Source organism: Bombyx mori, chromosome 24, assembly GCF_030269925.1.
Source record: "Bombyx mori chromosome 24, ASM3026992v2".
In the NCBI taxonomy this organism is placed as follows: Eukaryota; Metazoa; Arthropoda; class Insecta; order Lepidoptera; family Bombycidae; genus Bombyx; species Bombyx mori.
In genome coordinates this window covers 1,468,218-1,495,965 of record NC_085130.1, presented here as the reverse complement: position 1 = coordinate 1,495,965, position 27,748 = coordinate 1,468,218, and the positions used below count along the sequence as shown (strand labels likewise).

General features: G+C 39.2%; 3 protein-coding genes and 1 non-coding gene across 5 annotated transcripts in view; 1 reads left to right on the top strand and 3 right to left on the bottom strand.

Annotated features, from left to right (window-relative positions):
* The window catches only part of LOC101737713 (uncharacterized), a 232,945-nt gene that overhangs the window by 140,413 nt on the left and 64,784 nt on the right, over nucleotides 1-27,748 (bottom strand). The gene's annotated exons all lie outside the window — the stretch shown is intronic.
* On the bottom strand, nucleotides 675-26,855 carry LOC101744926 (damage-control phosphatase ARMT1). 2 transcript variants are annotated; one of them, XM_038019893.2, is made up of 15 exons: nucleotides 26,561-26,855; nucleotides 18,945-19,050; nucleotides 17,334-17,551; nucleotides 13,164-13,320; nucleotides 11,642-11,782; nucleotides 10,543-10,620; nucleotides 9,504-9,578; nucleotides 8,585-8,696; nucleotides 7,688-7,773; nucleotides 6,782-6,843; nucleotides 5,692-5,753; nucleotides 4,286-4,407; nucleotides 3,021-3,198; nucleotides 2,343-2,469; nucleotides 675-1,305 (listed from the first exon to the last, which is right to left on the bottom strand). In XM_038019893.2, exons 1-15 carry the CDS (start codon nucleotides 26,743-26,745, stop codon nucleotides 1,194-1,196), a joined length of 1,821 nt encoding a protein of 606 aa, XP_037875821.1. In that variant the 5' UTR covers nucleotides 26,746-26,855; the 3' UTR covers nucleotides 675-1,193. The 2 variants fall into 2 exon arrangements, with proteins under 2 accessions (XP_037875821.1, XP_037875822.1); XM_038019894.2 differs by lacking the exon at nucleotides 9,504-9,578.
* ae49 (alpha-esterase 49) lies at nucleotides 21,440-25,286 on the top strand. The gene is given in 3 exon segments (NM_001128313.2): nucleotides 21,440-21,806; nucleotides 22,145-23,400; nucleotides 25,028-25,286. Coding segments are annotated over 3 exon segments (1,653 nt in total). The 5' UTR covers nucleotides 21,440-21,608; the 3' UTR covers nucleotides 25,227-25,286.
* TRNAK-UUU (transfer RNA lysine (anticodon UUU)) lies at nucleotides 25,636-25,708 on the bottom strand. The gene has a single exon. It is a non-coding gene; the product is annotated as a tRNA-Lys (tRNA).

The window sequence follows — 27,748 nt, the reverse complement described above, 5'->3', positions numbered from 1 at the left end:
GATATTATAATCACCACATACAAAAATTTGTTTATTAGAGACAGAAAGCTTTAGCAATACATTTTCCAAAATATTTTCAAAAGAATCATATAACGCATCAGGAGGTCTGTACACACTTACAACAATGAATCGCTCAAGCTCTACACAGGCCATTTCAATAATCCGTTCCACAGAGAGGCTCACAATGTCTCTACGTTCCTTACATTTATAATCTTTATTAACAATGATCAGTGAGCCACCTCGTATAGCATTCTCTCTGCAGAAGGAACTCACAACCTGGTGATTTTTAAAATTACAATTTAATTCATATTTTTTAAGCCAATGTTCAGTTACACATAGAACATTGACTTTATTAAAATCTAGGAACAAATCAATTTCAAGTTCTTTACCCATCAAACCTTGTAAGTTCTGATGCACCAGGTTGATCACAGTTGTTTTCAAAGAAACATTATTTGTTGATGGGTTGTGTCCAAATAAATCACGTTTACTGCAAGAGGTAAACTCTGTTGTCTTAGGATTTAATTTAAATTACTTGGAACGGATTCCAAATTAATAAATGTCATATTTTTTTCCTGCTCAAAAGAAGCAGTAGGTTGATTAGCCAAATTCATGGCTAGATAAATATGTAAAAAATAATGTAGCGAGTTTGCTACTTGTCTAAAATTGTAGCTACCTAAATAGTATTTGTTAGGTTTTGTCATAATAATACATTTATTTTTTATCATGCAATTAATGTCAATCTAACTCAGTTGTAAAGAAATAATATCAAATTGGGAAGAATTAGGAAAAGCATATAAATCTTAGAGCTTGGACGAGGTTCGTCGCAAGTCCAAAACGTCTTAAAATAAAATTTAATACAGACAAAGTTTCATAAACTTTGTATCACAAATCCTTTACAATAAAATTTAATTTATTTAAAAAAAAAACTACTCAAATTTATTTCTATCTACAACAAATTTAAAGTTTATACAGACAGTAGTTTGTTGACGAAATCTAAAACGTTAATGAAGTTATAAATAGTAAGGTAGTTATAAATAACTTCATACATTGCGCGGTTGCCAACAAATAACACCACGCGGTCGTTGACCTCGCGTGTTACAATGCGCGCTGTTCTCAATACTGAACCTTTCTGTGTTATTTAAGTCTGTATTCTTTGTCTTCGTGTCTGATGTATGTTTTGTGATTATTTAGGATCACATATCGGTCCGTGGACCACAGCCGGCTCCCCTGCAGACGTCTCCGTACTGATCGCATGGCCGGTCAGCTACCTTTAGTGGTTCCACTTTACCGCAATACTGAATCACGCTGGAAAATATTACAATATAGATTCGTGGCTCGATCATTGAGACGTTACAAGCCGTGGTATTATAAATTCAGCCGCATTAATTAACCCTCCGACCCTTGTCTGTTACTGGTGGTAGGACCTCTTGTGAGTCCGCGCGGGCAGGTACCATCACCCTGCGTATTTCTGCATCAGTGAAGCAGTAATGCATTTCGGTTTGAAGGGTGGGGCAGCCGTTGTAACCTTAGAACTTATATCTCGAGGTGGGTACGTCGTTGATGTCTATGGTCTCCAGTAACCACTTAACACCAGGCGGGCTGTGAGCTTGTCCACCCATCCAATAAAAAAACAAAAAAAACAACATATGTGCAATTCACACGTGGTAGAAGTGAAACCTTCCAAAATTAAAATACAATTATCCTAAACGTCTTAAGTATATGTAAAATTTTGTCATTAGTAAATAATTGTAAGGTAGCGCCCTCTGTGAATTGATATTTTAATTTCACGTATAATCCTAAATTAAAATTCACTACAAGAGCTTTCATACACACGTTAGTATTAAAAAATCTCACAGATGGCGCTGTATTAAATAGTATGTATATTTCTGTCTCATTCTTTGTATTTGTGTCTCTTACCTGTCGTTTTTTCCGTTGCATCCGGTTTGAAATCACAACGATTCTAAAGAAGTTTTCACTTCAAAAATACTATACAACCGGCGCGCTATGACGGCCGTTTTGACATTTGTCCACTCATGAAGTTTCGTATTAATGGTAATTACATTTGAACTTGGGTTAATTTAGGTGATGATAATTAATTTAGGTAATGACATCAGGTGAAGATAATTTAGGTGATGATTTTAGGTGATGAAATCAGATGATGATGATTTAGGTGATGATAATTTAGGTGATGGTATCAGATGATGATAATTTACGTGATGATATCAAGTGATGATCATTTAGATGATAATATTAGGTGATGATAATTTAGGTGATGAAATCAAGTGATGATAATTAAGGTCAATTAAGGTTAACACGACAGTTAGAGTTGATGTAAAACTCACCCGAAGTCGCCCTTCTGCATCCACTTGTCGTCGAGCGCGTTCAGCTGGTCCCACTTACCCTTCGGCAGCCCGCATATCAGGTCGGCCTTCACCGTGCGCACCGCGATCACGGGAGCCGGGAGGAAGCCTGCAGGACACGCGAGGGATTCACACGGTCGCCCCGGGACCACACCGGCCGACTCAGGAATGGACTTGGGTCGATTGTTTACTCGAGTTTAGGGTTAACCCTTTGACTGCCATATGGGTCAATGATACCCTACGCGGCGCTCTGAAGTTATTATGTCGATTTCTGTTACTATGACGCCGGAATAACTAGTACACTTTGGAAAAGACGAATCCGAAGATATTTAGAATCTATTCCTACAAGAACTAAAACACTAAAAAAATATGTGTGATGTCGTGGGAAATCGGATAGGAACGAAGTTTCTTACCTATTATAAAAATATTAATTTTAAGTTCTATTCGAGGTATAAATGAAAATAAAACTGGAGGTTTCGCAACAACCCACGGTCATTCGGTAACGTGCAAACTTATTGTGGTACACTTCATTCACGGTTATTTTCTCACTCTGGCTCTTCCTAAATTGTATCAAATCTGTCGCGAATTAAATTTTACTCTCGACGCGCCAAAAGAAGTTTCACTTCGGAAAGTAAGAAGAAGAGAGCAGCGGTGTCCCACCCTGCAAGGCGGCCTCCAGCCCACTGGTGGGTGGCACGTTCTTCTCACAGAGCAGCTTCCTGTAGTTGAGGTCGCCCTTAAACAGCAGCGCGACCGCGTACTGCAGCTGGCGGTACAGAGAGGGCGCGTGCCTTTTCATGTCCCTGTACACGTGGGGGGAGGTCCAGAAGTCGTCGTGCTGTAACCAAAATATACGAATGTAATACAATAAGGATCCAAAAAAAAAAGTGTGGCTGTGTGCAAGTCACACACGGTAGAAGTGAAACTTATAAATAAGATATAGATATACTGACTATCCCACTACACAGCAGCATACATATGGACAATGTTCAGTAGACGATAGTAGGGATGCTACGAAGAGTCGCAATAAGAGGAGAACGAGAACGTCTAATGTGTTCTATCTCATTCTCTCGCCGGCTGAATCCTATACATTTATGTGTTTTGTCTCTATGGACTTATTTTTTCGTTTCATCGAGTTTAAAATCACAACGATTCTAAAGAAGTTTCACTTCAAAAAATCTTTTCTTAGATGGGTGGAGCCCACAGACGTCTACAACGTAAATACCGCCACCCACCTTGAGATATGAGTTCTAAGGTCTCACAAAATTAACTGACTTTAAAAAAAGATGACCGTCAATTCGTTGTATGTCTATCTATATCATGTCTTTTTTTCATTTTATTGCTCTCGAGTAGCGAGTGATATTTGCTCGGTAGACCGACGGTCCGAATGTTGTTGTCCGGAACTTGTATATATGCAGGCTTATCTTGAAAATGTCGTAAGCGAGATTCAGGCATCTGTCAATTATCTTGCGTTGTATGATGGCTACCCGCCACATCCAATTGTAATATTAAAACAACATACCCTGTGTAGGTATATCATTAAAGTATTGTTACGCCGGTAAGAATAACGCCATCTATCGTTCGGATAGTCGAACGAATATCGAAGCACCTAGAACGCTCGAGAAGTACAACGCCATATATTGTCAGATAGCGGAAACACAATACTCGAAATGTGTGGAATATGATCGATAATTCTAGGGATGAGGTATCGGTTATAAAAGCGTTGTAGAGATGGCACGCAGTCAGTCAGTAATCGGAACTACTCGAAGCGAAACAGCGAACGGATCACCTGAAGCGAAGCGGAAGAAGCGAATTGAGAATTTTAAAGTGTTAGTGAAGTGTTTTAAGTGTTGAATACGGTTTTTATTTATCCCGAACCTCAGCGCGTAACAGTATTAATGGCAAAAAATATAAAATACTATTACCAATACTACAAATGTGCCTTCGTCTACGTATTTGGTCCACTGCTCCGCCAGGGCGCGCAGATTGTCCGCGCCTATCACCCGGGGGGGCTCCGGCTCGGGGGGGACCTCGCCCTCGGCCGCTTCTGTCGACAACATACACGAATCATCGATCTTAAGGGCCGTCTGGTGTCGTGGTAAGTGACATGGTCACTACACAAGAGGGTCGCGAGTTCGAATCCCGCCGAAGAAGATATTTGTATGATAAACTAGCAGTGATAAACTAGCTGACCCGGCAGACTTCGTAGTGCCTCAATCGATAAATAAAAACCTAAGCTTTTGTATAAAATAGACTTAAAACAAACAAAAGGAATCCGTCCGACGGGAGGGGACATCAAAGGAAAAACAAAATTGTTATTTTTATTTAATTCCGAGCATTTTCATATCTATGTACCTTTTAAACCTTCTCTAGACTTCCACAAATAATTCAAGACCAAGATTAGCTAAATCGCTCCAGCCGTTCTCGAGTTTTAGCGAGACTAACGAACAGCAATTCATTTTTATATATAAGATATAAAATGTATTTTCCAGGCTTATGGATGTATATTAAATATAATATGTATGTGTATATTATAAATCTTACATTTATATCCGTTATCTGGTACCTGTAACACAAGCTCTTTAGGAACTTATCACGGGACCAGTTAACGTGGCGTGACTGTTAATAAATGTTTATTATTTATTTATTTATAATATGTAATTATAATTATAATAATCTTATTGTCCTAATCCCACCAGCGCAGCATTTCTTATTCTTCCATTCATAAATGGTAGAAGTAAGGAGCACCATCTAAGTGGTTTTTTTCCTTCCTGTTCTGGTAACCGCGAGGGGTTATGCTTGATTCTCCGGGCGAGTAGGTGAGCTCACGGGTTGTGTCTGTGGGTTAATTTACTCGTCGAGCCCTTCGTCGCAAGGAAGGTTAACGGTGCTTGAGGTACCTAAAAGTACCGTTAATGGATCGGGAGGATCCAAAATGTCGTGTTTTTTACCCCACGCTTTTTTACAATAAAATAACTTTTTCTTTCACTATTTTAAATCGAATTTATTTTCTATTTTTTTAGTTGGATTTTCTATAAAGGCGTATTTTGTTAGTTTTATTTCAAATTATTATTTATATTTCATTTTTTAGTTGAATTTAAATTTTTTTCTTTAATTTTTTTTTTTTATATTGTATTGTCATCGGTTCTTAATAAGTAATATCAAATTTAGAGTTAATCCGACGTTTTGAAGGAGATCAAAATCATGTTCAAAGATTCCGTTACATACTAACATACATACGTTTGAAACTAATAAAAGCGTATCAACAAAGTTTATCCGGTTAGGAAATCACACATTAAGCATTTAGGAAATAAACGAATGTGTCTCAAACCTGTCGGCTGCTGGGGGACTTCTCTCCTGTAGCTGGCTTTGAGGCATGAGTCGATCACCCACCTGGGAACGTTATATCCGGGGTGACTTTAGCAGGGGAGAAGCCGCTGGTAGGGGGATCAGGGTGGGGACACGACTATAAACTTTCTTTGGTATCATCAAATAATGTCTTATAAGTATTTTTTTATTTAGGTATTTTCGTAACTATACTGAGACCTTAGAACTTATATCTCAAGGTGGGTGGCGCGTTTCCGTTGTAGATGTCTATGGGCTCCAGTAACCACTTAAGACCAAGTGGGCTGTGAGCTCGTCCACCCATATAAGCAATAAAAAAAAATTAAATTTATAATGTTAATCAAAATACGAATGAAGTAAAAGAAACACCAAAAGAAGGTTCTTACTGGTGGTAGGACGTCTTGTGAGTCCGCGCGGGTAGGTACCACCGTCCTGCCTATTTCTGCCGTGAAGCAGTAATGCGTTTCGGTTTGAAGGGCAGCCGTTGTAACTATTCTGAGACCTTAGAACTCAATTAATCTCAAGATGAGTGTCGGCATTTACGTTGTAGATGTCTATGGGCTCCGGTAACCAGTTAACACAAGGCCACTAGTAATCCGCCTATAACACGGTACTCTTATAACGCATGTTCATATAACGCGATTTTCAGTCCCTCGTATTATATATAGCACGGGTATTCCCCTGTTATAACGCGGGGAATTCACACGTTATATTTCTGTACTGTGAAATTTATAATTATTTGTTCAGTTCACAATTAATATTCGTGTACCTTTGCACATTGTGTCAATTGTGTTGTTATACAATGAAATAAAATTAATCTATTACAATTATGTTCCTAGTTTTTGAGTTATAAAAACATTGGTTATATTTGAACATAACGCGTTATATGGGGTCATACGAGCGCGTTATGCGAGAATACCTCTACAACGCGTTTCCTATAACGCGGAACCGATCTACCGTGGTATTATTGTATATGAATTTTTAAATCAAATTTTAAGAGACAACATTTGCACTTACCTCAAAAAAAATTCATATTGTGCCTCTTAATGTACTAGTAAAATAAAATATGTACTCACTTAAAATCTACGGGCGTGACGTCAGACACAAACCAAGGTATGTTCTTCACGTGGAACCGAATCTAAAAACGAATATTTTTTTTTATAAATAATTGAATGTTTGAATAATTGAATTGAATTTTTGACTACAAAATTAATTAAATTAATTAATACATATCGAGAGGTGAAAGTGTATTTGGTTTAAGCGACATTATTGCAACTTTACATCAGAGCCATTTAAAGTTTAAAATTTAGAAAAATGATCATCACAAAAAAAAACTTCTTCAGATATTTGAATGGAGTAAACTTAATTGTAGTTCAATTAGAAACATCGAACTGTTGATGTCGATAAATGTCGCGTATTAGGGTCCGTTCACACAGACCGGCTCGGAGAGGAGAGCAGACTTTTATCACGTTCGAAACAGAGTTTTGAGTAATTCTAGTAAAGTTTATTTTTGCATGTGCACTTTTTTGTCATTAAGAATTCTTGAACCCGATGCGTGTGAAATAATAAGAGGAACGGATCGGCTCGCGTAGTTACGCGTTCTTTCTCACTCGCGTAGCCGATCGGCTCCGATTACGCGTTCTTTCTCGCTCGCGTAGCCGATCGGCTCCGATTACGCGTTCTTTCTCGCTCGCGTAGCCGATCGGCTCCGATTACGCGTTCTTTCTCGCTCGCGTAGCCGATCGGCTCCGATTACGCGTTCTTTCTCGCTTGCGTAGCCGATCGGCTCTGATTGCGTGCGCATCCCCTTTCAAATCTCATTCAGCAGGTCTATGTGAAATAGTTGGCAACTTCGCTCCGGCTCCAAACGTATACGACCCGGTCTATGTGAAAAGAAAAAAGCGGACCGATGCTCTCTGAGCCGGTCTGTGTGAACGGACCCTAAACCAAATCGCCTTTCACCCCTCGATATACTGCTTTACCTTTTGCACGATCCCCTGTGATATCAGAAAATGTGCTAAACACAAATCGGCGAATAACTCGTACCCAGCATTATCGCATACTATATCTGTAACATTATAGTACATATATTATTAGATATATAGATACATTTATATAATATCAATACGTGAAGCAAAAACTTTGTCAATGTTTTGTACTGATGATTACTTTGTTGGTACAAACTGGCTCCTATAAACCACTTCATAATACGAGTTATTTTTAGTCGTTTGCACTCTTGGCTGAGTGGTCGTGGTCATCAGCTCTGTTGGTGGTCACCAGACGTCGCCATTCCTCGCAAGATTACTGGTGGTCCAAAGGCCTTTCCAGTTTCACCAGGACAGGTGGGCGAGCAAAGGCTGAACCAGGAAGGGTGGGATTTGCTAACAACCTGTACCCTCAATCATGTCTTGCACCACAAGCGGCTCCTTTTTGTTTTCCCTACCTAAGCTGATAGCCTTGAGAGGCTTTTTCAGCTTCTCTTTGACGTGTAGGTGAGCTTATGGGGCTCAAACCGGGAGTGTTGCTAGCACTGGCCCTAGCAAGAGCCGTGCTTCGTTGAATCTACCACCGGATCGAAAACGCAAGCCACTGAGAAGATCCGGCGAGAAACTCAGTGGGCTGTGTCTGTGGGTTAATTTACTCGTCGAGCCCTTCGTTCGGGTTCGACGAGAACGATGATCGGTGCTTGTGGTACCTAAAAGCACCGTTAGTGGATCGGGAGGATCCGAAATGAGGTGTTTTGGGCAAGCGGCTTCAACACGCCGGCGGCGGAAACAAGTCCGAAGAACAATTGAGAAGGCGACCCTAAACTTAATAAGAGAGGGACACGTGAAAGAGAAACCTTTCGAGTCATTTCGTGATTTAAGCCACGTACTCACCGAACATGACGTGCTGAGGTGATGTCATCTTTGTCGGACAAGGGACATCAGCGGCTTCAGCAGCGGGCGTCTCGGGCGGAGAGCCTTTGGCGCCGTCCGCAGCCGAAGCCGGCTGGGAACATTTACCAGGTATCATCTATTTATTTATTTATTTATTTATTTACTCATTCATTCATTCATCCATCATTTCATTTATTTATTCATTCATTTCTTTCTTTCTGTCTTTCTTTCTTTCTTTCTTTACTTATTTATTTATTAGGCACACAATACTCATTAGAAGCTAAAAAGATACACAAAAAACTGGCTTACAACATAAGTCATGTGCCCACGACTAAACAAGACAAATGTGCTGAGTTTGTACACAATGTTCTTTAACTATACGACAAAACAACACGATAACGATAACTAATCTAATTTATAATGTAAGTAAGTAATTTGACTGACATTAAACAATTACCCTAATTAATCTACTATTATTATTATTACTATTATTGTGCTCGATCGACAATAAATAGGTTATTGGCTTAGACCACAAATGAAATGAGAAGACAATACAAAACTGATGAGGGTAGTCGAAGCGGGTCGCGTCTAGACGCGAAAAACTCTAACAAAAACTACATACTATAAATAAAATTAACTAAAACCAAAAGCTTTTACAAAAGAGAGAAAAAAATTTTTTTTTTCCAAAAACTAAAAGAAAATCGCTCAACACTAAACATACCTTAACGGGTCAAATGACCCATTTTGAACGTTTCCATTGAAAATGCACATATCATCATCTGCTTTTGCACATTTAACTTCGTGAATTTTGTAGATGTCTATGGGCTCCAGTAACCACTTAACACCAGGTGGGCTGTGAGCTCGTCCACACATCTCACCACTAAAAAAATTATATACATATTATATTTCATATAATAACCTCGTCTTTACAGACTGTCATCCCGGCGAGTGTCGCCAGCCTGTTACAACTGCACTGATATTTTACGGTTGCGTTCTGAAAGTGGACACCTCTCTGTGTTAACTTGTAGATGAAAACGTGAAAATCCTAGGTTCACTTATAATTAATTATAAATAAGCAACTCGAGCACTCTTTAACCCATAGACACAGTCCACTGAGTTTCTCGCCAGATCTTCTCAGTGGGTCTGCGAAACGCGGCTCTTACTAGGGTTCGTGTTAGCATCGTCGTCAGGTTTGAGCCCCGTGAGCTCACCTACTAGTTACGGTTACGCTGAAATAGCCTCTCAAGGCTATCAGCTTAGGTAGGAAAAAAAAGGGCACTCAACAAAAATGTTTACGGGCGTCGGCCACTAGATGGCTTCGCTTCGATTAGTTTCTCATTGCTCCTGTAGATGGCAGTAACATATTACGTATCATCCTATATTTTATTTGTTATGAAGGATTTTGTAAATTTTCAGAAACCACAAATTGATAAAATTTAATCGATTTGTCTATAACAAATTAAGACTTGTATGATTTTTTTTTCTTTGTTTTGTTATACAATAATCAAATGCCATAACTTTAACAACATATAAGTTTAGGGACATCCACTACAAGATGTCGTTAGTTTCCATACAGAAAAATTATTTGTCTTAAAGTATCGCAATTTCAGAGCCCTAGTGAAGATAGCATCCCCCCAACCGCCCCCCCCATGCGCTCACAATTACGTTCATAAATATTAATGCGATGTATCCATTGCAGATAGCGTAAACAGTTATTATTATTTGTTATTATTGTTATTAGGGCACTAAAGTAAAATAAAGTACATTCTCTTTTTATTTTTTATTTTTTTTTTACAATAAACAACTTGCGTTTTTTCTTTTTATTTGCTGACCCTACCATCTGTCAGTGCAGGTACATAGAGGCCATTTTCGATTCGTTTCTTTATTGGCGCGGCCTATACCAAATTCCCATTCGCCCTTCGATAAGGTATACCCCGTGTAAAGCTTAACAAACTTACCGCCTCTAAGTTCTTCATCATGGCTTCAGCTTTATTCGTCACCTGATCGACTATTTTTGACGTATCATCAACTAATAACTGAAAGAAAATGGAGAAATTCTACAGGCCGTCTCTCAACCAAGCTATTCCAGAGTAAATGTGTATTTCGAACATAATTAAGAATAACTGTAAATAGACATGCTTTAACAATGAAAGACGATTGCATGCGGCAGAGATGCGAATGTTACGATGGAGAATGGATAGAATACGGAACGAATATGTTCGAGGAAGTCTGAAAGTGGCACCTGTGACAGAGAAGCTGAGAAGTGCGCGTTTGGGATGGTATGGACATGTGATGAGACGAAATCACAATGAGGTCGATAAGAAAATGTTAACTATGAATGTGGAAGGATATAGAGGAAGAGGTAGACCTAAGGAAAAATGGATAGATTGCGTGAAAGACGATATGGGTAAGAGGGGAGTGAGCGAAGAAACGGTATATGATAGAAGAGTGTGGAAGGAGAAGACATGTTGCGCAGACCCCAGGTGACTGAGAGAAGGGCAGGAGAATGATGATGATGATGATGATGAGACATGCTTTAACAAAAACCGACTTCAAATAGACTAAAAAAAAAAGATATTCCTAAACAAATTAATATACACTAAAGACATCGAAATCGGTTGGCGTGATATTGAGTTATTGAGTTATTCATATATTTATCGCGCACGTACTTAAGCCAAATTTAAGACTTATATGGTTTTCTCGTGTATACCATTATCAAAACTAAACTAAATTGAAATGGGACCGCACGGGACGCGTCAGCTTTTTAATAAAAAAAGAAACATCAAAATCGATTCACCCAGTCAAAAGTTATGAGGTAACAAACATAGAAAATATTAAAATATACAGTCAAATTGAGAAACTCCTCCTTTTTTGAAGTCGGTTAAAAAACATATTAGTTATATGCAAAGAATTAAACGATAAAAGTTTGGCAAAAATTTGGCATTATTAACCTCTGGGTTCTTTCTGGCGTAAGATGTCACAAGTTCTTGTCTATGGAAAAAAGTTCGCTTACAGCCGACGTATACATTTAAAAGCTACAAAACAAAGCTCACGAACCTTATCCTTAAAATCGAGAATCATTTGGAATGGATCTATGATGTTTGATGTCGTAGCTTTTCCGTCAGCATTGTTCCCGTTCAAAAACACTTGCTCGCCACTGGACAACGACAAATCGCATTTGTTGGCCCACAGACAGAGCTGGAATATGTTTCGAGTCAATCACTTTTTTTCCTACCTCTTCTAGTAACCTTGAGGGGTTCTTCTAGGTTCACCGGGGTAGTAGGTGAGCTCACGGGGCTCAAACCGGGAGTGTTGCGAACACTGGCTCCAGCAAGAGCAGTGCTTCGCAGAATCTACCACCGGATCGGAAACGCGACCCACTTTAAAATTTTTTTATGGGATAGATGGGTGGACGAGCTCACAGTCCACCTGGTGTTAAGTGGTTACTGGAGCCCAAAGACATCTACAGCATAAATGCCGCCACCCACCTTGAGATATGAGTTCTAAAGTCTCAGTATAGTTACTAAAACAATGATCTCCAATAATTATTTTGCGGAATATGGAGGAAATGGGCTCCGGTAACTACTCAACAAAAGGTGGGCTGTGAGCTCGTCCAACTATCTGTGCAATAAATAAAAAAGATGTGATAAGATAGAAAATCCGGTACTAGCAGTGATATTTGAACATCTGTAAGGTTGCATCGTTCAAAATGGCCGAAATAGGCAAGTTGCTAGAACTTATCGGTGTGAGCTCACAAGAAATCTTATCACCTACCGTAGTGACGTACCACCACAGCGTATACCACCATTATCACATCACAAGTCGTCTTACCACCAGTGACCACCACAGCCTACCGTGTGAGCTCACAAGAAATCTTACCACCTACCAGTGACGTACCACCACAGCGTATACCACCATTATCACATCACAAGTCGTCTTACCACCAGTGACCACCACAGCCTACCGTGTGAGCTCACAAGAAATCTTACCACCTACCAGTGACGTACCACCACAGCGTATACCACCATTATCACATCACAAGTCGTCTTACCACCAGTGACCACCACAGCCTACCGTGTGAGCTCACAAGAAATCTTACCACCTACCAGTGACGTACCACCACAGCGTATACCACCATTATCACATCACAAGTCGTCTTACCACCAGTGACCACCACAGCCTACCGTGTGAGCTCACAAGAAATCTTAGCACCTACCAGTGACGTACCACCACAGCGTATACCACCATTATCACATCACAAGTCGTCTTACCACCAGTGACCACCACAGCCTACCGTGTGAGCTCACAAGAAATCTTAGCACCTACCAGTGACGTACCACCACAGCGTATACCACCATTATCACATCACAAGTCGTCTTACCACAAGTGACCACCACAACGTATACCACCATTGCACCAGTGCTTTAGAAACTTAAGTCACTGGTGGCATCTTTATAGTGTTTATGGATTCCATTAGGCTTTTCGATCGAGCGAATCCATTGCCTTAAAGTTGTGCCTGAAATTATTAAGCGATCAGATCCAACATCAAATTATGACGGGGCTGTAATTTTTTTCTCACCTTCAGCAAAGTAACAAAATCACTTTTACATTTATCTTTATCGCTCTTAGATAACATATTAACTAGCTTATCGGCCACAATACACATCAGCTCCAAGCTTCCTTCGAACGATTTCTGCTTTTGGTCAGCGAACGGATCGAAATTCTTGAGAGTTTTGCTGAAAATTAACATGGGAGCCTTCTAGAAAATTCTGCGTCTGTTATTTTCTTGTTTATTGCTAGGAATACGATGCTGCTTGAGTTATTCTCAATTTTTTCATGTCAAGCGTTTCCCTCATTAGTCAATCCAAGCTTGATATGAAAAATATTATTTAGCTAGCTTATTATACCTACCATTCGGGCCAAGCCAAAATCAGGGAATCAGTAATTTTTATCAACTTGAGATTTACATTCCAAAATTTATAAAATGCGATAATTTGCACGGAAGATACTTACTGCTCGTAGGACCTCTTGTGAGTCCGCACGGGTAGGTACCACCAGCCCGCCTATTTCTGCCGTGAAGCAGTAATGCATTTAGGTTTGAAGGGCGGGGCAGCCGTTGTAACTATACTGAGACCTTAGAACTTATATCTCAAGGTGGGTGGCGCGTTTACGTTGTAGATGTCTATGGGTTCCAGTCTAAGCAATAAAAAAAAAAGATAAAAATTAACGACTTTTACCGTCTAGTTTTTTAAATATTTTAAAAGGCTTGATAAAAACTACAATTTTCTATTGGATTCGAAAACCAAAGCATTTGGTTCGGCTAACGGGCCACGCGGCTCATTTCCATACGCGTTTTGTTTGATAGCTATAGTATTTGGCTTGTAGGAAGCGTTTACGTTGGAACCCTCACGTGGCTCACGGGTGGCCCTCATGACCCGAACGGTTCAGTAAGATAAGAGTCACCGGTGAGCACCGTGGCCTGAATGAAAATACTCCATTTTTCATGTGGCGCTCAACGTGTTAAGTCGTATCTGTTGCGAAAGTCAGAAGTCGTGAATTAAACTATATCATATTAACCTTAAACACGTCATTACGGATCCTCCCGATCCATTAACGGTGTTATTAGGTACCACAAGCACCGATCATCGTTCCCGTTAAGTAAATTAACTTATAGACACAACCCACTGAGTTCCTTGCCGGATCTTTCCAGTGGGTCGCGTTTCCGATCCGGTGGTAGATTTTGCGAAGCACTGCTCTTGCTGGGACCAGTGTTAGCAATACTTCCGGTTTGAATCCCGTGAGCGACGTTAGGGTGAAGCTGAAATAGCCTCTCAAGGCTATCAGTAGGGTAAAACCTGGATAGATGCCGCAGCGGGATAGATGCCTCATGTTCTAAAAACCTAACTTCCCGCACTCATAAAAAAAAATTGATTGAATAAGTAGGAACCACAGTCACCCTATACCTTATGTACCATTTGAGAATCGCGTGGTGACGAAGTGTTTTCCTCGTGCATGTAATTTTCTCCGCGCGGAATTTCACGAACACGTCAAAGATTTAAAGGTTAATATTTAGCGTGGTATAACTTTATAATTAGTGTAAAATTCCATTATATTTTTTACTACGTGAATATATTGGTTCATTGAGTCTGCATCTAGGTGTAAATAAATGCTATTATGTTTATAATTTATTTACAAAAAATTTGGGTATCTATCCTTATCACAAAGGATAGTTGCCCTGATTTTTTGGGGTATAGGTGCCTTTAGGGGCATCTATCCCTCTATACTCTGCCATTTCAGAATATAGCTGAAATATGGCACGAAAACATAAAACACAAATAAATGATTTACAGTTCAAGCAGCGAATATGAAGACAATCCACTTAACTATAAAATGAAAGGAAATAAAACAATAGATTTGCCCCTAAAGAAATCTAAGGGATAAACCTAAAACGCATGTAAATATATCTGCATTGAATGTTTTGAAAACTATAAAAATACGAAGTCGCAATCCGACTGGATTCAATGTTTAATGTTTCAGAACTAGCTACATGTAACGTGTTTTTCAGAAATGATGTAGAAGATGTGGAAAATGGAAAGCACTATCCAGTTAAACTTTAATTTGACAAAATAATAAAGATATCTTTATTGTGTTAATTTAATATAAAAAATATGATTTTGCAATGTACACATTGACACTTAATCTGAATATTTTATAAACAATTAAGAATTTATATTTTTGTTGAATAAATATTTGTAAAATTTAATTTAATAAAAAAATAGGATAATGCATGTTGAAACTAAAAAAAATGTAGTTTAGCTTACGCTTACTTAACGCTTTAAAAATTTAATTATGATCATTTGTGTGATATGAGAATTATCTTTTAATTATAAACATTCAAAGACTTACTGGTGGTAGGACCTCTTGTGAGTCCGCGCGGGTGGGTACGACCGCCCTGCCTATTTCTGCCGTGAAGCAGTAATGCGTTTCGGTTTGAAGGGTGGGGCAGCCGTTGTAACTATAGGTATACTTGAGACCTTAGAACTTATATCTCAAGGTGGGTGGCGCATTTACGTTGTGGATGTCTATGGGCTCCAGTAACCACTTAACACCAGGTGGGCTGTGAGCTTGTCCACCCATCTAAGCAATAAAAAAAAAAAAACTTAAAAAATCCAATTTTTTTATTAATAATATTATGACCCATGTTTCTTGGAGACAATTGCTCTGTTAGGAATAGAACTTCTTAATATTTGGATTAGTTTTTTCGTTTACACGGTATAAAGGGCATCTATCCTGCACTGCAGGCATCTATCCTACTCAGTATTTTCTTGGTGGGGCAACTATCCATACAGGTAGGCATCTATCCTCCAAAAAAAGGTTCTACGAAAAACGAGTTTCTGCAAAATATGTATTTGATAGGTTTAAAAAAATTAACACTAATTAAACATTAAGGATTGAGCTAACTACATTAATGGAAATTATTCGTATAAAATTAATATTCTCAAAATTACATGACTATTTCAAAAAGTGGGGCATCTATCTCGGCTTTACCCTATAGGTAGGAAAAAATCATAATAAGAAAAGAGTTAGTCCAACTGTTTGGTAGCAATAAAATTTGGAGACCGTCTATGATGTTGGATAGCACGCAATGTAATACAAAGGGTTGGACCATCTTGAAAAAAAGCTTAGTCGCCCGCCAGCTACGTTCGTAATACATTACGGGGTCACAATATTTGACATCTCCAAACAGCTGTTAAGCTTACGCGCAAGCCGGCGCTCTCTATGCCTTTAAGGCTTCGTCAAACAGAACGCGTAATTAGCGCGCGTCAGAGCGCTAAACTAACGCCGCGCTATGACGCCGAGATGTGTTGTATTACTATGGTAACATATCGTCAAACAGAGCCCCAGCGCTGTAAGTACGCAGCGCTCTGTCGCGGCGTTAGGACGCTTCGACGTCAGGCGTTGTAATTTCTTACAAATTTTATTTTAGCGTCCGAGTGAATGTGTATTAAAATACTAGATAATGCCCGAAAAAATGATATAAATAGTTAGAAAATACCCATGCTTATACAATGCCACTTCTGAATCACTCGATTTCTTAATACTTTTAAATTTTCACACTGCTATCGAAAGACACTATGATTTGGCGAATGCGTTGCGTCAAGGAGCGTTAGACTCATCTAGTCAATTAGAAGAGCGCGACGTTGAGTACGCGGCGCTAATTATTCGTTCTGTTTGACGAAGCCTTTAGACTCACAATACGCCGTAGCAGCATACCACTCCTTCACCCTTAGTAACATGGCACACTTTAGATAACCCAAACAAAATTTCACTCCGAGCGACTTCATTTGGGACTAAACCCAACGCCGGGCTAACCATAATTATAAAAAACGGTTATCCACATTTGGACAATGTGCATTCTGTTTAGTTCAAATTACCTTCGTAAGTCAAGAAAAATGAATCTCTTGTTGGTTTCTCTGTCGGTTTTTAAATTGTCTTTTTTTTATTGCTTAGATGGGTGGACGAGCTCGCGGCCCATATGGTGTTAAGTGCTTACCGGGGCCCATAGATATCAACAACGTAAATGCCGCCACCCACCTTGAGATATAAGTTCTAAGATCCCAGTATAGTTACAACGGCTGCCCTTCAAACCGAAATGCATTACTGCTTCACAGCAGAAATAGGCAGGGCGGTGGTACCTACCCGCCCGGACTCACAAGAGATCCTACCAACATATCTTGAAGACACTCACCTTAGCTCACAGCCCTCCCTGAGCCTCCGGTAAACGTAGCACTCCGTGAACACCCACACATTGGTGAAGTAGTGTTTGATGTCCAATGCCTCGATCCACTGGTTCCATCTCCTCGCCTCGGGCGTGTCGACCGTCAGCAGATCGTACTGCTTGTTGGTGACCAAATCGTTTTTTAACTTGGTCACGTATTGTATATACGAAAGTATGTCTTCGTCGCTCTGTGGGCCAAACGAAAAACTTCAGCGAATCCTTATATTGCTGTTCATCTTCTTTGAAGGTTGATGGAGATTTAGCTGTTTGGTGTAGGCCTAGAATGCCACCAATCCATCTCTTCTTTTGGCTGTTTTCTTTTGAAAAGTGATTAAGGAAGTCGCCGGAGAATGAACCATACCAGCGTATTACGATGGTGAAGCAACATTTACTACCGTTAGACGCATGGGGAACTCGCAAGAGTAGATACCCCTGCCTATTTGTGACCCTAAGCAGGATGGGATAGATTTACAATTGATAGTTCGACCTTATATCGATGTGGGTGTAGGTAAGCTTTCACGTTGCAGATGTCTATAGGCCCCTGTAAACACTTAATAAGCCAAAGTCCCAAGTACTAAGCCAAAAAGAAATAGGCATTTTGAATAATAACCTGTAAATGTCCGAGTTGATATGTACTACACTACACTATTTTGTATTTTTTTTTATTGCCTTTCTAGGCAGACGAGCATACGGCCCACCTGATGGTGAGTGGTTACCGTCGCCCATGGACTTCAGCAATGCCAAGGGCAGAGCCAAGCCGCTGCCTACCGCTTAATACTCTCCACAAGCCTCGTTTGAAGAAGGACATGTCATAGCGCTCGGGAAAGACCGTGGAGGGGAGGGAGCTCATTCCATAGCCGGATGGTACGTTTTTTTTTTTTTTTTGTAGGCAGACGAGCGTACCGCCCACTTGATGGTAAGTGGTTACCGTCGCCCATGGACTTCAGCAATGCCAGGAACCGAGCCAAGCCGATGCCTACTGCTTAATACTCTCCACAAGCCTCGTTTGAAGAAGGACATGTCATAGCGTTCGGGAAACACCGTGGAGGGGAGCTCATTCCATAGCCGGATGGTACGTGGCAAAAAAGACCTCTGGAAACGCACTGTGGATGACCGCAGTGGCTCCAGGTAGTATGGATGAACTCTACTCCGGTGGCGGGCGGTGCGATGGTAAAAACGAGATGTTGGTATCATCTCGAACAATTCCTCAGAGCACTCCCCATGGAACATGCGGTACAAAATACAGAGGGACCCGAAGTCCCTCCGCAGACCCATTTATTTACATATGGAGGGTAGATATTACCTCCATGCATGACGAGCTCACATACCACCTGGTGTTAAGTGGTTACTGGAGCCCATAGACATCTACAACGTAAATGCGCCACCCACCTTGAGATATAAGTTCTAGGGTCTCAGTATAGTTAAAACGGCTGCTCCACCCTTCAAACCGAAACGCATTACTGCTTCAGGGCAGAAATAGGCAGGGCGGTGGTACCTACCCGTGCGGAGTCACAAGAGGTCCTACCACCAGTAAAAAATTTAATGACTTTAATCCCAGAAGTTAACAAAGCTTACACTCACCGCGCCGTGCGTGGATTTAATTTTAGATCCCTCTCTGGATAAATAATCTATGATTTTCGTTAGGATCACTGGCAGTCTCTCTTTCAGTGAATAATATGCGAAGCTCCTGGAAAAATATGTTTCAAATTGGTTATCGAGGCAGGGTATATAGGTCTCTTATGACCTTAGGGTCTTAGAATGATGACTAGAAAATCCTTTTTTTTCTTCCTACCTATTCTAGTGAGCTCATAATGAGGTCATGGTGTCCAGACGACCCGTTTTGATCGGGACTGTCCCTTTTTATAATTACGAGTCCCGGTGTCCCCGAAATGAACCCTGGAACGCAAAATTGTCCCGTTTTCCGCCGAACTCGAGCGATGTAAGTTATATTAAAGCACATTTATTCCTCTAATAAATATAAATATAACTAAACATCTTGAGTATATATGTTCAAGTTCGATTGTGGTTACTTGGGCAGGTAACAAGCAGTAAAGGTATATAAAATAGTACCTTAAATTCGTTAAAGTATAAAGTTATTTTTTATTATTATTTATTCCAGAATATCTTTAGAAATCACGATTTCCATTGCCGAACACTTTTTACAGTTGCTACCTCCTGCCAGACACCCCTAAACTTTAATAAATTTTAATTATACTTTCGTTATATTATAAAACCTGAATTTTATATATTATGTTACTCAGGGACTTATAAAAATATGTTACCCCAATAGCCAGACAGTTTTAATGGTTCTTGCATCTTGCCAGACACAATGAGAACCCGCTGTAGGTGCGAGCGCGAGGTAGCGACTGTTCAAACGGGTGTGAGTGAGATAGAGTGCTTAGTCTATTGCGATCTTTTACTGCACATCAGTTGTCCTCACAGAGATCTATCTATTGCGATCTTTTACTGCACATCAGAGATCCTCCTCACAGAGTCTCCTGTTCACCGGTTGTCTACCGGTGGTGACGTGTCTAGAAGTGGTGCGACTCGGACCTTTCTCTCGACCCATAGACCACCTTTTGGGGAGTGACGCGACTCATGTAACATCAGCATACCAGGGGCACCCTTAGACACAGGCACGTTATAATTTATGGGATTTATCCTGCGTTCTTCAGGAAAAGAAAATTAAATTATCAGGAATACAAAACGTTAAAAAATATATCCAGAGTACCAGCAAGAATTTCCGTAACAGCGAATCCATTGATAATTTAGATCAACAACAACATCTATAATATCATTCAGAGATTTATATGCAATGCTTACAATGTTGATGCTGCTCGACTTCAAATATTCATCTACTCCTATACAGTCTCTGATGTAAACGAAGCTTTTGACCGAAAGTGATTGCGAATTTTTTACGTTAGCAATCTACCACCTTGTAAAAGCGAGCTATTGCAGCAATTTTTTGCGATCAAATCATGTATATACCATTTGGAATGATGCTCATCGACTACCAAGTTATGTTAGAGATTCGCTCAAAACTCAATCAGGTATGTAATTATTTAGACAAAATTAATGTAGGTACATAAAATTTTAATTATTCAAATTGTATAATTTTTCTTAACTTTTTTCAGAAACTGATGGATAAGGCGATATTGATAATGACAATCAAGTCATTGTCTGGTGTAGTAGCGACGATGAAGATAATGAAAATATCGACGACAATGAGGATAATTATAAGAACGATTAAATATTTTTCTTTGACATGTAATAATATTTTGTTTGTACTTTATAATATTAAAATAACATTTTTTTACTTTCTTTAACATTGCTATGAACGTAATAAAATTATTCTTTTATTGGGTATCTTAAAAGATCACAATAGACTAACACTCTGTCTCACTCACACTCGCTTGAACAGTTCCTACCTCGCGCTCGCACCTACAGCGGGTTCTCAATGTGTCTGTCTGGCAAGATGTAAGAACCATTAAAACTGTCTGGCTATTGGGGTAACATATTTCTATAAGTCCTTGAGATCCCACCTTGAGATATAAGTTCTAAGGTCTCAAGTATAGTTACAACGGCTGCCCCACCCTTTAAACCGAAACGCATTACTACTTCACGGCAGAAATAGGCGGGGTGATGGTACCTACCTACCGGCGTGGACTCACAAGAGGTCCTACCACCAGTAATTGAGCAAATTGATTGATTTTTATTACACGATTATTAATGATTTAAAGTTAGTTTTAATTGTGAAGAAGAAGATTATTTCAGAATAAAGATTGCGAAATCATGCTAAAATCGGGGGAATTAAAAGGCCTTCTTGAATGTAACAATCGTCGTTGAAATTTTATCAAATTTATCTATTATCTGTGTATATTACTCGCATTATTATTGTCATGATTGCAATTGAAAAGATTTCGTTGTCTAACAGTAACCAATTAAATAAACAGGCGAATCATCTTTTTTAATTAATCGTTTTTATCAAGATTTCGATCACATCTATTAGATTGTGTATTATTTTACGGAGTCATCGGCGCGACGAAGATATATAAAGTAGTATTGCGAAACGTAAATTTTATTTCTCATCTACTACATCGAGGGTCCGGTGATTGGGAAAGACTTACAATCCGTTATCAGTAAAGGTTTGCCGACAGAAAAACCGTCATAAGATTTATCATCACATGATAATAAAAAATATCGCATCACTAGCGGTTCTCAGACATTTATCAGATACACTTCAACATGTCGGCTCGGAGACGTGTTCTTGTTGCTGTCCAAATTCTTTTATATTTGGTCAACGAAAGCCAAGGTTTGGCCAGAATTGACCCTCTGGTTGAGACCGAGCTGGGCCTGATCAAGGGTCTGAGGGCGAACGATGGGGACTACGCCATGTTCTTGGGTATACCCTTTGGAAAAGTCAACGCTAGCAATCCTTTTGGGGTAAGTGGTTTTTAATACGCTTTTATTAGTTTCAGACGTATGTTAGTATGTAACGGAATCTTTGAACATGATTTTGACCCCCTTCAAAACGTTGGATTAACTCGAAATTTAGTATACTTATAAAGGACCGATGACAATTCAATATTTAAAAAAAAATTAAAAAATTAATATTGAAAAAATTGGACAGGACAATAATTTGAATAATACTAGTACATTCCATGAGGTAGGCCATAAAGTTTCTAGTAAATATAACCTGATATGGCCAACGTTGTACCATTATAATGCAAGATCCTCTATCATATTATACTCAATTCAAACCAAGATGTTTTTTGTTTTAGGACGCAACGGCATATGGTAAATTTGATGGGGTATTAGAAGCTTACGATGATTCGGCGATATGCCCTCAAATTGACGAAGCCACTGGCGTCTACATTGGCACCATAGATTGTCTACATCTCAACGTATACGTTCCCCCTTCAGCGACATCAAAGAACCCTGTCCCGGTCATGGTTTACATCTACGGGGGCAGTTTCAGACATGGCGATTTCGGAAGACACGTCTATGGTCCCAAATTCTTGGTAAAGCACGACGTTATTTTGGTCACGTTGAATTACAGGCTTGGGCCGTACGGTTTCATGTGTCTGGACATCCCTGAGGTGCCGGGCAATCAGGGCTTCAAAGATCAGCTCCTAGCTTTGAAATGGGTCAAGGAGCACATCCATAATTTCGGGGGCGACAGCAACAAGATCACGGTTTCTGGCGAAAGCGCTGGTGCTATCGCTGTGGACTTCCACCTAATGTATAATAAAGAGAAGCTTTTCCATAAGGCCATCATACAGAGCGGGACAACACTGTCGCCAGTCTTTTACGAGCCTTCGAGAAACGCACCAATTTTGATAGCCGAAAAACTGGGGTACATCACCGACGATTTAAACGCTGCCATTGCTTTCTTAGCCCAAGTAGACCCCAGTTTGGTCATAGCTGCCGTTTTCGATTTGGGCATCGAATTGAACGTAAGGCCATGCGTCGAAAAAAGCTTCGAAGGCGTCGAAAGATTTATTGACCAGAACTGGATCACCGCGGACGTACGTAACGCTAGGGATGTGCAAGTATTGATAGGTTTCAATGAGCACGAAAGACTCATTATACACGCGAGCGGCGATAACGATTACTTCAAAAATCTCAACGTTGTCGAGACCAAGCTATTCGACGCGTTCGACGTTGACAATGACAAGTTCAACGGAATGAAAGACATTGTACAGCACTTTTACTTCGGAGACGACGAGGTGACCATCGAATCAAAACTGGACGTGGTCAATTTCGATTCCGACATTATGTACAACCATCCTTCGTACAGAAGCATCGACAGATTCATTGAAAACAATTCGGGCGATATCTTCCTTTACCTGTTTTCTTATGTCGGAGGGAGGAATTATGTCAGGGTCAGAGATAACATTACCGTGGGAGGGGCCGTGCACGCTGACGAGTTGGGTTACCTGTTCGATATATCGTATCTGAACATCGAAACTGATGATGCTGACGTCAGAATGGTCGATGTGATGACGACCTTGTGGACTAATTTCGTTAAATACGGGTGAGTGTTTTTATCAGTTTCCGCGAGTTGTGAACGCATACAAAACTATTCTTCTCCTTGCCATTATCGCGCATCACTACATACTATAAAACAAAGTCGCTTTCTCTGTCCCTATATCCCTATGTATGCTTAAATCTTTAAAACTACGCAACGGATTTTGATGCGTTTTTTAATAGATAGAGTGATTGAAGAGGAAGGTTTATAATATGTATAATAACATCCACTAAACAGTGGAGAAATCAATAATAAATTACAGTTTCCGAAGCGAAGCGAGGGCGGGTCGCTAGTATATTATATATTATACTAGCTTTTGCCCGCGTGGAATAGCTACTTTGGCATAACGCTAAATTTTATCCGCCTCTTCATTTACTTAGAAAGTGACAATATTTTTATTGGTGCTCCGCTTTTATTGGTCTTAGCGTTATGTTATACAGCCTTCCTCGATAAATGGGCTATCTGACACCGAAAGAATTTTTCAAATCGGACCAGTAGTTCCTGAGATTAGCGCGTTCAAACAAACAAACTCTTCAGCTTTATAATATTAGTATAGATTACGTCGGAAATTTGGCACTACTGCGCGACCTCCCCCGTCGGAGACCTAAAGGTAGACCTAAGACAAGATGGAAAGATGTAGTGCTGAGGGACAAAAGGGAAGGCAATGTTGCTGAGGAAGATATCCAAGACAAAGCGAAGTGAAGGAGTAGAATAGGGAAATCTGACTCCACCACCATGTGGGATAAATAGCTAGGAAAAGAGACAGAGAGAGAGAGAGAGAGCCTTCATCGCGTATTATGTGAGGTCGGCTAAATATCTCTTAGGATACTGCATCGACGTCGTATCGACGGTCGCCAGTCTCAATCTTCCTTAGATTATATCTTCAGTAGCATATACATTACAACGCGTTATTACGGGATTTTTCTTGATTACTCTAAACTAACGAAGTCGTCGTGGCCTAAAGGATAATACGTCCGGTGCATTCGTATGAAGCGATGCACCGGTGTTCGAATCCCGCAGGCGGGTACCAATTTTTCTAATGAAATACGTACTCAACAAATGTTCACGATTGACTTCCACGGTGAAGGAATAACATCGTGTAATAAAAATCAAACCCGCAAAATTATAATTTGCGTAATCACTGGTGGTAGGACCTCTTGGGAGTCCGCACGGGTAGGTACCACCACCCCGCCTATTTCCGCCGTGAAGCAGTAATGCGTTTCGGTTCGAAGGCTGGGGTAGCCGTCGTAACTATACTGAGACCTTAGAACTTATATCTCGAGGTGGGTGGCGCATTTACGTTGTAGGTGTCTATGGGCTCCAGTAACCACTTAACATCAGGTGGGCTGTGAGCTCGTCCATCCATCTAAGCAATAAAAAAAAAAAAAAAAAAAAAAAACCGTAGAAGTTTTTTTTTTAATTGCTTGTGTTAAGTGGTTACCGGAGCCCATAGACATCTATAACGTAAATGCCGTCACCCACCTTTAGACATGAGTTCTAAGGCCTCAGTTTTTACAGTACAACGGTTGCTCTGCCCTTCAAACAGAAACGCATTACTGCTTCGCATCACGTAGGACGTGCCTTACTGCCTTATCCGAACATTCCTTCTAAAACAGATCTTTTCTCTTTTCAGAAACCCTACGCCGGAAGTTACAGAACTAATACCGGTAAAATGGACTCCGATTGTTGATACTAAAACGAAACCTTTCCTAAACTTGGGCAAGGAGCTCACTGTGGGCTCCAGACCTTTTAGTGAGAGAATGGCCTTCTGGGATTTATTCTACAAGGCCAACAAGGAGCTGCAAAGGGCGTATCCCGGGGAAAACATCTGAGGATCGAGACAGAATACGAAATACGATTTATGCATTGAAATAAATGACAGAATAACATTTTATATTGTTTTTATTTTCATACAAAATTGTAGATGATGTCCATGAAAACTTTTATTTAATGTTAGTATTCGTTCATGTAACTGTACCAGGTTATTTGCTAATAAGTTCATCAAAATAAAATCTTAGCATTTGTTTGTTGATAAAAGTGCCATCTTGCGGTTTGTTTAGTAACTATTATGACTCATAGTTTCTTAAATACCTTTAGTAATGAACTAGGCGGAGTTTACTAATAAGTACACAAAATTATCCAATACATATTATAATAATTTAGTATTCCATTTCTAATGTAATAATAAAAAAAATGGTCGAGTGGTACAATGATTATTAAAAGAAAAAAGCAAAAAAATGCCGCCCGAACAGGGACTTGAACCCTGGACCCTTGGATTAAAAGTCCAATGCTCTACCGACTGAGCTATCCGGGCTCTGCAAGCTTGTATGAAATTAAATAGGATATTCAACAAGCGCGTAGCTTTTACAAATCTTAACTATTTTTAGAAGTTAATTATATTTTACAAATAGAAGACAAGGCCCTAACAAGACCAAGACCATAGCCAAAAACAATATATTGATCAACCATAAAGCAGCTTTTTTTTTTTCATTATTACATCATTCATATTATTTATTTATTTATTTATTTATAACTTTATATAGTAGATAGTATAAAGGTGGACTTAACTACAGTTTTATCTCTCAGTTAATATGAGCATGCTACAACGTATTAATTTATGATTTCAAAACATATTTTTTAAAGATACAGTTGTGTTATTCACCGTGGTCTAACTTTCTTGGGCACCTCTTTTATTCACACTTTTTTGGTTGGTAAACTTTTCAGGTTTTTTAAGCCGTTGAGTATATGAGCTAACAGCTCAATTGGTGTTGAGTGATAGTGACAGAAATAATGTGAATGTTCATTTTAGATCCATGTCTCAATTTTATTAGAATAGCCAATTGTCTAATTGCTCTGATGCAGAAATGAACAGCATGGCAGTAATAAATAGATTGTATGAGCAATCGGTAAGCTTAAATTTATCTGATCATTATTTTTATGATTATAAAGATAGTCAGACTGACTATATTGAGACAATTGAGATGAAAATCTCATATCTCAGGATGAATGGCGACATTCACGTTGCGGTTTTTATGTCTTCCAGTACCCACTTAACACTAGATGAGCGGTGTACCTGTGTAGAATTTTTTTCTGTTCTATCTGATAACAGACATGTATTTATTTTAATAACATACTAATAATGGTTTATTGATAATTTTAAACGTACTTTTTAAATGTTCCCTGTAGTTCCAAATTGAACGGAGTGGCTGTGTCTATTATCGGCGATGGTTTTTCTACTTTAATGAAGGGACCACCATAAATAAATTCCGGCTTTGAGCTTTCGTCTACGTCGTCCGTCACGATCGTTGTACTGTTCACAGACCCTTTAGACACGGTTTTTGAAGCACTCATTTTGTTTAGATTACTAATAATTTTACTGTTTTTTTTGGTTTTTTGATTTAAGCTAATAGATGTTTGACACAGCACCGACTGTTTTCCTTCACAATTTTTTTGACAGTAGTCAGTAGTGACATTGAGTTAACATTGACGTTTTGGATATTTGAATGCGTAATGGCTGGATTCTGAGTTGGGAGGTAGGGACTTATAGGGAGAATTTGAAACTTATTTTTTTCATCAACCAAAATGTTCTGAATACAGATTAAGATTAGCAAAGATTGAGTAATCATGAATATATAGTTTCTAATTTCTGCATTTAATGTTCTTAAAGAGTGTTTTAGATAATTTTCTTAGATTAGGTGTTTCTCATACTCTTGCCTTGATTGATTTAGTACCAGCATAGTTGTCTGGCAGCAATAGTCCTTAGAAACATTGTAATAAAATTAAGACACAAGTATTTTTTTAAAACAAAAGGATTTATTTTGAAATATTTGAATTCAATATAATATATATTTAGATTTGAATAATATTTTAACAAATACGTTAATAATAATCGTTCATCACCAATTGAAATTGAACAATAATGTAAACGTATGTGTAAACTGTAGCACATGTACAGCCAATTTGATAATTATGTACTCACATTCCGTAGATTCCACACATAAATTCATTTTTGGGTGTCACGATGCGCATCACCGGCAAATTCACTGTATCTATGGGCCAATCGTAAGGTGCCATGGTTGGCTTTTTGTGTTTATTTTTTTATAAAAAGGTACTTTGAATTGAGATTGTGTTCGCAAACGCAGTACTCATGTATTAACTGAGTGACCGTGAATTAGAAACTAAAAATAAAATTTCTGGCATGTTACACAGGGAATGCTCAATTTAAAGATCGATTTGTTTAAATATGACTCCTATGGCAAGAATCGTTCTGTCTCAAATTGCTCTGGCAATGCAATAGTTCATTTATTGTTCAAATATAAAATATTTCATTCATAAAACTTTAGATTTGGGAATA

Excerpts from the sequence above, each read along its gene's own strand:
- LOC101744926 (XM_038019893.2), bottom strand. The coding sequence starts at position 26,745 with ATGAGTGCTTCAAAAACCGTGTCTAAAGGGTCTGTGAACAGTACAACG. Across the intron at positions 7,774-8,584 it reads ACCTCAGCACGTCATGTTCG|ATATAGTATGCGATAATGCT; the intron begins GTGAGTACGTGG and ends ATAATGTTACAG. Across the intron at positions 1,306-2,342 it reads ATGCAGAAGGGCGACTTCGG|CGTGATTCAGTATTGCGGTA; the intron begins GTGAGTTTTACA and ends AATATTTTCCAG.